Source organism: Pangasianodon hypophthalmus, chromosome 3, assembly GCF_027358585.1.
Source record: "Pangasianodon hypophthalmus isolate fPanHyp1 chromosome 3, fPanHyp1.pri, whole genome shotgun sequence".
Taxonomy (NCBI): domain Eukaryota; kingdom Metazoa; phylum Chordata; class Actinopteri; order Siluriformes; family Pangasiidae; genus Pangasianodon; species Pangasianodon hypophthalmus.
This window is the reverse complement of record NC_069712.1, coordinates 19,609,013-19,619,139: the sequence shown is the minus strand read 5'-3', so window position 1 is coordinate 19,619,139 and position 10,127 is coordinate 19,609,013. Positions and strand designations below refer to the sequence as shown.

The following is a 10,127-nucleotide window of genomic DNA, read 5'->3' as shown; positions in this document are numbered from 1 at the left end:
ATCATCAGAAAATAACCTTATCTAGTGATTCACAGAGTGTGTACCATGCATTTATTCACTCCACAGGCATAGTTTATGTTTATGGTGCTAAATGTTGACTGCCAAAAAGGTTTAAGGGCAGCATTTTTAAAGTATTACACAAAAAATGTGCAACTGTGACAGTTGTCTTCTACTTGAAAAATGTATTTTCATCACATAGGATTAATTCAGCTGAAACAGCTTTATTTCATATGAACATAAGTTTCTTATTCACCAAAACATTACATAAAGGAACAGTATCTTAAAAAATATTTCCTATAATGCCATTCTTACCGAGGGTCTTACTGAGACAGACCTATCAAAGTAATTAATGTTTTCTTTTTTCCTGACCAAGTTTTATTAATGTTTTTAGGCCAATTTCTGGGTTTAAAAGCATTATGTACTTTTCTGCGGGTATTGTAAAATTATGTTGCATATTCATGTTTTTGGTTTTTTTTTTTAAACAAAAACTTATTTATACTTTTATCTACAGGAACTACACAAGATTTTTTTTTGTTTGTTTGTTTGTTTGTTTTTTTAACTTTTAATTATACTTACCTAAGTAAATTGCTTTTTAATTTATGAAATCTTGCTGACTGGCTCCTGACATTTCACATTACCATCTTTTGTGTAGAGAACATTCCTATGAGTAGATTGTGCAAGATAAGGCATTCATTAACACCTGAAATAGGTTATTTTTATTTTTTCATCCAAACAGAATTGTAGTCATGTATGTAGTCAAACTGTATGTCAATTTATAACATAACGTATGCCAAAGTGTGCTCTAGTGTGCACTCGTGGTCTTCTGAAAATTTATGAGAAACATTTCTCAAACACTGTTTTAAACGTAGCCATTCACTGCTACTTCAACGGAAAAAAATGTTCAAGTGTATGTTAAAGACTTCACATATACAGGGACAGACAAATTCAGCAATAAAAATCTGGGCCATCTTTGTCTTCATGCTGAACTTTCTAGCTGTAAATTGGGCCATTTTTAAGATCAGACAATTTGAAATGAGAAAGAAAGTGTGGACTGATGTGTTGACATGGTTTTCTCATACAAGTGTAAAACATTCAAATACACACACACACACCAATTTTGTTTCCATTTCTAAGGCTCAAATGCGCTCACAACATTTCAATGGCTTTCTGTGCAACTCATTTACACATGGATGCCTGTTCAAAACTTTGCAAACTACTAGCCTTTGTTCACAATGTGTTTAAAGTCCCATATTTTTGTCTGTTATTCCAATATATTGTCTAAAATTTGTATTTGTGCACATCTGCCCCATCACATCACTGTTTCAACAAGCCACATTAACTGAGCAAAAAGGAATCCCGAGAACCATCGAGCATGTGACATTTTCAAATCAGAATTTCATTTAAACTCATTTCTAACATACACTCAAGCCTAGTCATCTGACATCCCTTCAGAACCTTCCACATCCTAGTCATTTTTTAAAAATCTTCCTCTTTGTATATTTCTCTTCTGCAAGTTTTCCGTAAGGCAAAATACTGAGTGTGGTTTATGTTATTCTGTGAACTCAGGGGTCATGTGCAGCATTAGGAGGTCTTGACCTCTGCGCACCACCATGTTGATGCTGTCACTTGTCCGTACTGCATTGTAGATTTCTTCTGATGTGTTCACCTTTACTCCGTTGACTTCCACTACAATGTCACCTGGTTTCATACCCGCTCTGACACACAAAAAACACAAAGTGAGGTCACATGACAACATGATGTTTATAAACCATATTCCACAAACTGGCTCTACATTTACACATACACTCACCGTTCACTTTATTAGGAACACCTGTACACCTGCCCATTCATACAGTTATCTAGTCAGCCAATCATATGGCAGCAGTGCAATGCAAAAAAATCATGTGATACAGGTCAAGAGCTTCAGTTATTTTTCACATCAAATATAAGAGTGTGATTTCTCTGACTTTGTTCGTGGCATGGATGTTGGTACCAGATGGGCTGGTTAGAGTATTTCAGAAACTGCTGATCTCTTGGGAAGATTAGTCCAGTTTCGATGAGTCCGTGCCCATGATAGCCTCAGGTTCCAGAAGTGGAACCTGATGTGATGTTCTGCTGTTGTACCCCATCCACCTCAAGGGTTGATGTGTTGTGCATTCTGAGATGTTTTCTGTTCACCATGGTTTTAATGAGTGCTTATCTGAGTTACTGTAAACTTCCTGTAAGCTCAAACCAGTCTGGTCATTTTCCTCTGATCTCTCTCATCAACAAATACTCAAACCAGCCCATCTGGCACCAACAACCATGCCATGGTTAAAGTCAAGCAGATCACACTTTTCCCCCATTCTGATGTTTGATGTGAACATTAACTGGAGCTCTTGACCTGTATCTGTATGATTTTATGCTTTGCATGGCTGCCACATGATTGGCAGATTAGATAACTGCATGAATCAGTAGGTGTACAGGTGTTCCTAATAAGTTGCTCAGTGAGTATATATATAAAAGATATTAACACAGGCTAAATTAAAATCAATGTACAATGCTTTTATTCTTACTTTTTATATGTTTAAAATGAACATTGTCAGCAGAGATGACAGTGTATTAATTTTGTCTGGTTTAAGCTAAAAGTACTCCCAGTGCCAGTCCCCAGCCCGGATAAAATTGGGAGGGCATCCAGCGTAAAAACTGTGCCAAATCAAATATGCGGACCAGTGATCCGCTGTGGCGACCCAGAAAGAAGAACAAACGAAGAGTACAAATGGTGCAAAATTGTGCTAATAACATGCTCAAATGAAGTGCTTTTATTTGTGCTTTAATGCAAGTATTTTTGATGCAAGTTTTAATGCAAGTATTTACATGAAACTCTTTGTAAGAGTTGTGAGTTTTCAAAAAATTGTGAGTTTTCTGTTGATAGATTATGTTTTAGAACTGTTTCATTTGCATACATCCTCATTTTATGATCTTTGAAGTGCTGTTCAAAGTTTTTTTTGGTTTTTTTTTGCATGTAGTTAGCAATGTTTTGTTTATTTATATTAATCTTTTCTATTGTATTGTAAACATTGTAAGCATAGAATAGGAATACGTAAATATGGACTGGTGCTGACAAAATATAAGGATGTGAAATGGCATTCTGTACACATATTAGGAGGAAAAAAAGATAATTTTTTTATATAGAGTCAGATTTAATATACTGACCCAGATTTAAATTATTGTGATATACTATACTGATTATGGACTAAAGTCTAAAATATATACATATATTATCACTCAGTCATGTATAATAGCAGCAATGGCAATTTGCAATGTTTAGTTTTATTTCTGAGTAGTGTGCTGTCAAACCCTACTGAACAAAATAAATGAAAAAGCATGATGTTTAATGAGGGGGAAATGAGAGTAAACTTTACTCAGATAAGCCACTGAATGTTGTGAGTGTTTGCAAGCAGTAATGAATTTGACACTGTATGTAAATATGTAATCAATGACACGATTTTAATCTGCTGACCTGTTGGCTGGAGAGCCAGTGATGACACGATGGATGAGGATTCCATGTGCTACATCAGGGAACGAGGGATCACGCATCTTCAACTCGGCGATTATACTAAAGGGTAGTAACACATCAAGAATGATTGCAGCTCTGATAAGTTGTGTATTATTTAGTTAGTGTGTTTGTATTTCTACATGAGCACTGATGGGTCACATACCTAGGTGTGAGTGTTAACATCATCACTCCTATGTAGCGCCGTTTGCTTTCAGACCCACCGAACCAGGAACCTGTAAACAACATGAGAACAATGAGAGCTCCAGAAGCAGCATCACGAATGATGGAATAAAATAAGGACAGTGATCCATATTACTCTTTTTATCAGCAGCACGCTCAAGGAAAAGACGAAGTCTGTCAGAGGGAATTGCAAAGGAAATCCCAGCAGTCACCTTCATGGTATTAATACCAATGACCTCGCCATCCTGAGAGTAAAAATAGTTTGAATAATGAGTTTGTGATACAGTGCTTTAATTTCTGTTACAAATTTACAGACTGTGTGTTTATATATTGTTTATGGTAGGTCTTTTTCCCCATAGCAAAAAAAAAAGAACTCACCAAATTAATAAGTGGACCACCTGAATTCCCAAACTGTAAAGGAACAAGGCAATAGAAGATAAATCAGTCTTTAAATCAAACCACTTTGCTTTTACACATTTAGAGATTGATACAAACACTTAATCTAAAGTGGACAATTTGGTGCATGCTCACATCTATGGCAGCATCAGTCTGTATGTAGTCCATGTTGCCATTAGACAGGCCCAGTTCTTTGCTGCCTCTTTGAGCTGAACTAACTATTCCAGATGTGATGGTGTTCCTCAGAGCGAAGGGGCTCCCCATGGCAACCACAAACTCCCCCTGACGTACATCCAATGACTGCCCAAGACGCAACGTAGGCAAGGGATGCTGAAAACAACCCCAGAAGAACCAAATATCAGTGACAAAGCCAATGAGGATTAATAAATATAGAAAAGCATGAGCTGTAACCAAGCACGCATGATCTCTACTCCTGTGTATCGTCAGTAACAGGCACAGTATCATCAGCGTTACCTTGGCATTGATTTTAATTGTTGCAATGTCTGCAGCCTGGTCCACATCTTGTACAGTGGCATTGTACGTCTCTCCGTTGGCCAGTTTGACACGAACCCCACGCTTGTTGGCTACTACATGGGCATTGGTCACTATGAGGCCATCAGCACTGATGATGAAGCCAGAACCATTAGAGATAGGGATCTCACGGCCAGAGAATGGATGCCTGTTAAGAAATGATGCCCAGAATATCTTAGTCTACAGAATTCTACAAAGTACAGTTGGTTATTCAAACTAATATTTACGTATTATACAATATGTACAATAATTATATTGTGTAGTGAGCATAATGTTTAATAAACTAGGTGAGGCAGCATTGCTGAGGCAACCACTGTGTGCTCACAGTGCTGAGCTGAGACAGCAAGGCTATTTAATCTTATTGAACAAAAATCTATAAATTCTCACTGATGTAAACACAGCTTTTTTTTTTTAACACTTACACGTATAATTCAATGAAATTATTCAGTCGAGTACAAATGTTTACTTATGTCTAAGACAAAATGATAAGACAAAGAACTGTAATTAATACCAAAAAAACATTTTGTATATTGGGATTTGATAAATATGAATATAAAAAGTCTGTTAAGATATTAATAGTACAAAAAATTCAAATTCAAAATAAGCTGAGTCTCATAATGTTATAATTTTACCATATGCCTATGCTTGGTGTTGTACACTGCTGGGTTATTAATACACTGAAACTAGGTTCTCTTAAGTTTAAGAACATTTTATAAATCTATTACCATACACACTATATGGAGAAAAGTTTGTGGAGTGTGTCTAACCATCACAGTCATGTGTGCTTCTTGTTATAATAGCTTCCACTCTTCTGGGAAGGCGTTCCACTAGATTACGAAGCATGACTGTGGGGATTTGTGCTCATTCATCCACAAGAGCATTAGTGAGCTCAGGCACTGATGTTGGGGGAAAAAAAGGCATGTGGCGTTCCTGTTCATCCCAAACGTGTTCAGTGGGGTTGAGGTCAGGGCTCTGTGCAGGCCACTCGAGTTCTTCCACTCCAACCCTGGCACACCATGTCCACACTTTGTGCAGAGGGGCTTTGTCATGCTGGAACAGGTTTGGGCCTCTTAGTTCCAGTGAAGGGAAACATCAAATCTACAAAGACATCAATTGTGTGCTTCCAGGTTTGTGGCAACAGTTTGGGAAAGACCCACAGGGCATGATGGTCAGGTGTCCACAAACCTTTGCCCATATAGTGTAGATAATCTAATGATTTAGTAAACACTACATACATGAGTTTAAATTTGACCCATTATGTCCACATGACAGTAACTGAAAATGATCCTATGTTCAGAGTAGTGGGCAGTTTGCTCTACCTGCTACCCACACTGTGGAGTACTGAGGTAACTTTACTACACTGTAGCTTCATTAATGCTGTCTGGAGGTAAACTCACCGTCCTAATATCTCAATGTAAACTACAGCAGGCGCTGACTTCTCCACTACATCCGCAATGAAGTTGTACTTATACCGCGGACTGTCCCCTTTGTATGGAGAAGCACAGTAGGCTGTAGGTATGAGGTAGTGGAGTACAGTGTTGGTGAGAGGTCGTGTACTCTGAGAGGTGTCTTCATCCCGCTCGTCTTTAACACTGTGTAAAGCAGCTCCGCTCAGCCCCAGTCCCACCGCCGCGGCTCGGAGGAGACATGTCCGAGCTGAGCCTCTTCCTCCACCACTTCCACTTCCTCCACCACTTCCACTTCCACCTCCACTTCCACACACTGGAGCTCTAACCATGTCCGTGTTTCCTCTAGCTTGTTTCTCTGAACATGTGTTGGATAAATATCGTACAAGTCCCAGAGGCGACAACTTCACATGACGTCCGCTCTCCTGGAGGCATGTGATTATCCGTGTGATAGCACCGTGTGTTGTTGCCATATTGCATCAGATATTAAATAACTCTTCAGCAAACTCTGCAGCCCGTTTGACAACCAATATTCTTCATATAGTCCTTATTACCAAACTTTCTCCGTGGCAATTCCACCACCCATCCACGTCAAATTAAACTCAGAATCAAAGCTTCACAGTAATTCGTTACTACTCCCATATAGTTCCTGCTCCGGAAGTCTCTGAACTGCGCATGCGTGGTCATGTCCGGTCATAAACAAGAGGGGCTCAGTACGTCACATTCAGTTAAAATGGGACGCGTGTGTCAGTCTGAAACTGAGGGCATTGTGTGCGTTTTTTCTGTCTGTTGAGGATTTAAGAAGATTAAGATACATCTTAACTACTATTAAATATATCTTTGTTATTTGGTTTGAGACGGGTAATGTAGAATCTTATGAAGCCCAAGGCAATGTCATGAATATTAATGAGGCAAGACTGCAAAAAATTCTATAGCAATATACAGAAAAAAAAATTAGAAATTTTATGATTTTACTAAAGTAATACTACAACAATCATTTTATCCATATAGAGCTGTTGTGGAATATTAGTATTATCTTATATGAAGGTAAAACTGTTATAGATTGTCATGATGTATTTATTATACAAGAAGATATGAAATTAATCAGCACTGGAGGTGACGTTTAAAAACATAAATATCATTACCTCACTTGCTTAACTTAGCTAAATCCGATTAAATTAAATTAAATCTGATTAAGATTAAGGTTTAAACTTAGCTGTCATTTTTCCAGGTAAGATTTATTGGTAATTAAGTCAACAGTCAGGTTTGATTGGTGGAAGTGAAAAACGTCATCAGGTCGCTGTCTTGTTACAGCCAATGACTCTGTGCACTGCTTATACGTCATCACGTTGCTAAGATACCGAGAGCCGGGTAATTACAGGCACTTAGCGGTTATCTTGGAATTCAGTATGGGAATGCTTGCTTTAGTAAGCTTCAATCTTACGCCCAAAAAAACTTACAAGTAACAAAATAAGACGTAATATATTGAATAGTGCATATAGATTAATGTTAAGTCAAAACGTTTGAAAAAAAAAAAAAACACTTGCAGTTGAATACAGTAGTTACCTGCTGTTCATGCTGCCTTCAGGTGCTACTGGAATTCTCCTACTTTTATTAGCTGCATTTAAAAAATGAACAAAACCTGTCATTCAGTACAGAAACTGTCCTCTCCTCTCCCTTTAGGACTTCTCTCATCTCGGAAACTCGGGTATCAAAATTATCTCCGAGTTTCCCAGTCGTAATTACGACCTGAGGGGCTATTCATGTGCACCTTCCTAGTGAGAAACTCGTATTTACGATCATTCCGATAGCACGTGAAGGCAGCATTAGTAGATGCTGGAAGACAGCTAATAAACAGGTGACAACATATGGCATTTTTTGCTTTTTTTTTTTTTTTTAAGTTAGGAGAACTAGTTTTAATACGTACTAATGTTTAAGTACTTCACAATTCACCACTGGAGTCTTGGTTCTGAGTTAAATAAACCAGTTAGGGCTTCTACAGTTTGTGGCACCTTATACAATGTCGTGAGAGTACCACTTCACTGCTTTAGGATCATTTCTATAGTGGAACACCAGAATCCTTTAAAAACAGTAAGCATACATAAGTTGGGACATAAAAAATTCCTTTCAAGAGTTACCACAAAACACACGCCTATTATTTCTCTAAACTTAAACGTTATTTGGATCAGGAGGAAGCTGCATTATGTCCAAATGGTTATAGGCAGTCGAAAATGGACTGCCAGTTGAAAACCTGGTTAAATGTATTTTAGCTGCGTAGTGAAGGGAGTCCTCAGGACTGGACACCCCTGATGAACAGGACACCGTGCTGCAGCAGCGCTTCCAACCTCATTAGGGACATTTCAAAAACGAAGCTCTTAACCACAATCATTTCCACACAAGACACACGACTGAAACACAAGTTAACTTTTACTTAGGAAAACAAAGTAGCATCCTTATAGTGGACACTTAAAGTCACATAGGTCTGATAGTGGAAGTAAATAAACATGCATCATTTTTCAGTCTCTTTAATCCTGATGTTTTGATCAGTGGTTCTTATTGCAGCGCAGTTCGTTTGACCACTTGGCCCTCTTTATTTATAGCAAAGTTGTAGTTTTTGGGGTTGTCCAATGCCTCCTCAATCCGCTGATCCAAATTTTCCAGGGTAATAAAGTTCTTTGCCTCTTCCTGAAAGAGAGATAAAAGTAAAGGTGTAAAGGTAAGTGTGTTTTCACATTTCCACATTTGTGCATCTTATCTGTGTATTGTTCCCACCTGTAGCTGCAGGATTTCTCTCTCCTTTTCTTTTATGTAATTCTCAAGCTCTTGTTGACGCAAAATCGCTGCCTCTTTCTTCCTCTGTTCAGCAGCTTCAGTCTCTGTCTGCACACGCAGCTCACTAGTAGGCACAATAACATACACATTCATTCAGTTCTGAAAAAAGTCAGTGCATGTTGTGATAGTGTTTTCATTGTATTTTTCTGTCTCACCGGATTTTTCGCAATCTGAGGTTTTCTGCGTCATTCCAGGCCATTAATCCTCTGTGTTCCTCAGCCTCCTGCTTGGCTCTCTCTTCCGCTAAAGAGCCGGTCTCTTCCTCATAGCGCTTCCTCAGCATCTCCTCTTTAAACTGTAACCTGCACACACACACACACACACACACATCCCTGAAATAACTGAAAAATAACACTGCTGTTGTTTTGGTCTTGTACTCAAGCACATGGAGTCTGAAATCAATTAATATGAAGTGCAGAATTTCAACTTTACTTTCAATCTGTTTATATCTAGATTAAAGTAAACCATATACACCACAAATAATTGGACACAATTATTCTTCAGCATGACTTCAGCATTTATTCACTACAAAAAGAAAAAAAAAAAGCCCAAACATGACAAAACCGAGAACTTGGGCAGGTATTAGGGCGGATCTGTGCCACTGTGAGTGAGGCTGATGCTGATGTTGATGTTGATGATGGAGCATGGTGCTGAGTGGGACAGTGAGGTGCAGGAGTCTTTACCTGAGCGCCCTCATGATGAGGTTATATTCAGTGTAGCGCTCCTTCAGCACCACCATCTCCACAGGGTCCACCGGGGGCGGGGTCTTGATGCGGCCCGCTTTGGACTTGGCTTTGGGGTCAGTGCGAGACTTCCTGCCCCTCACACTCTCAACCACAACACCGAACCGAGGCGACAGCACGACACACACCGGAGTCCGGCTCCGAACTGCAGCCGAAAACATTTTCAACTCTTATATTAATCTGTTAGATTAACACCTGTTAATGTGGCGCATGCGGTCAAAACCACAACGGAATATAAACAGAGCTACTAGTCCAAACAGCGCGGCTATGTAACATTGAGCCTCTGACAAGAGGTCGCCATGTTCAAGACCTTTCACACAGGAAGTGCTTGCTCTTCTTTTACTGCCTGAGTGCATGTGTAAAAGGAAATAAGAGTACTGTAGTGCCGTCTAATGGTCAAATGTAAAACTGCAAGATGTTTTTTTTTAAACCTGAAGTACACTGCATACAGTATGTGCGTTCATGCGTCTGCTGCCTCTAAACATTTATCATCCACTGGAA

General features: G+C 38.8%; 2 protein-coding genes across 4 annotated transcripts; both read right to left on the bottom strand.

Moving 5' to 3' along the window:
- Positions 1-693: 693 nt before the first annotated feature.
- Positions 694-6,737, bottom strand: LOC113539574 (serine protease HTRA2, mitochondrial). Of its 3 annotated transcripts, none has more exons than XM_053232396.1 (8): positions 6,043-6,734; positions 4,589-4,793; positions 4,250-4,444; positions 4,097-4,129; positions 3,855-3,963; positions 3,702-3,771; positions 3,503-3,598; positions 694-1,715 (listed from the first exon to the last, which is right to left on the bottom strand). In XM_053232396.1, the coding sequence occupies exons 1-8, from the start codon at positions 6,522-6,524 to the stop codon at positions 1,550-1,552; spliced, it is 1,356 nt and encodes a 451-aa protein (XP_053088371.1). In that variant the 5' UTR covers positions 6,525-6,734; the 3' UTR covers positions 694-1,549. The 3 variants fall into 3 exon arrangements, with proteins under 3 accessions (XP_053088371.1, XP_053088372.1, XP_053088370.1); XM_053232397.1 differs by lacking the exon at positions 6,043-6,734 and adding an exon at positions 5,413-5,961; XM_053232395.1 differs by having other exon boundaries at positions 4,250-4,793; positions 6,043-6,737.
- Positions 6,738-8,460: 1,723 nt separating this feature from the next.
- Positions 8,461-9,961, bottom strand: mrps26 (mitochondrial ribosomal protein S26). Its single transcript, XM_026942722.3, has 4 exons — positions 9,567-9,961; positions 9,039-9,185; positions 8,824-8,947; positions 8,461-8,736 (listed from the first exon to the last, which is right to left on the bottom strand). The coding sequence occupies exons 1-4, from the start codon at positions 9,785-9,787 to the stop codon at positions 8,605-8,607; spliced, it is 624 nt and encodes a 207-aa protein (XP_026798523.1). The 5' UTR covers positions 9,788-9,961; the 3' UTR covers positions 8,461-8,604.
- Positions 9,962-10,127: the final 166 nt, after the last annotated feature.

Bases quoted from the DNA above. Each gene is read 5' to 3' on its own strand.
- LOC113539574 (XM_053232395.1), bottom strand. From the start codon at position 6,524: ATGGCAACAACACACGGTGCTATCACACGGATAATCACATGCCTCCAG. The intron at 4,794-6,042 runs GTGAGTTTACCT...ATTTCTTAACAG, and splicing joins TACATTGAGATATTAGGACG to GCATCCATTCTCTGGCCGTG. The intron at 3,964-4,096 runs GTGAGTTCTTTT...TTTTACTCTCAG, and splicing joins GTGGTCCACTTATTAATTTG to GATGGCGAGGTCATTGGTAT.
- mrps26 (XM_026942722.3), bottom strand. From the start codon at position 9,787: ATGTTTTCGGCTGCAGTTCGGAGCCGGACTCCGGTGTGTGTCGTGCTG. The intron at 9,186-9,566 runs GTAAAGACTCCT...GTGTGTGTGCAG, and splicing joins CTCATCATGAGGGCGCTCAG to GTTACAGTTTAAAGAGGAGA. The intron at 8,948-9,038 runs GTGAGACAGAAA...TGTGCCTACTAG, and splicing joins CTCAGATTGCGAAAAATCCG to TGAGCTGCGTGTGCAGACAG.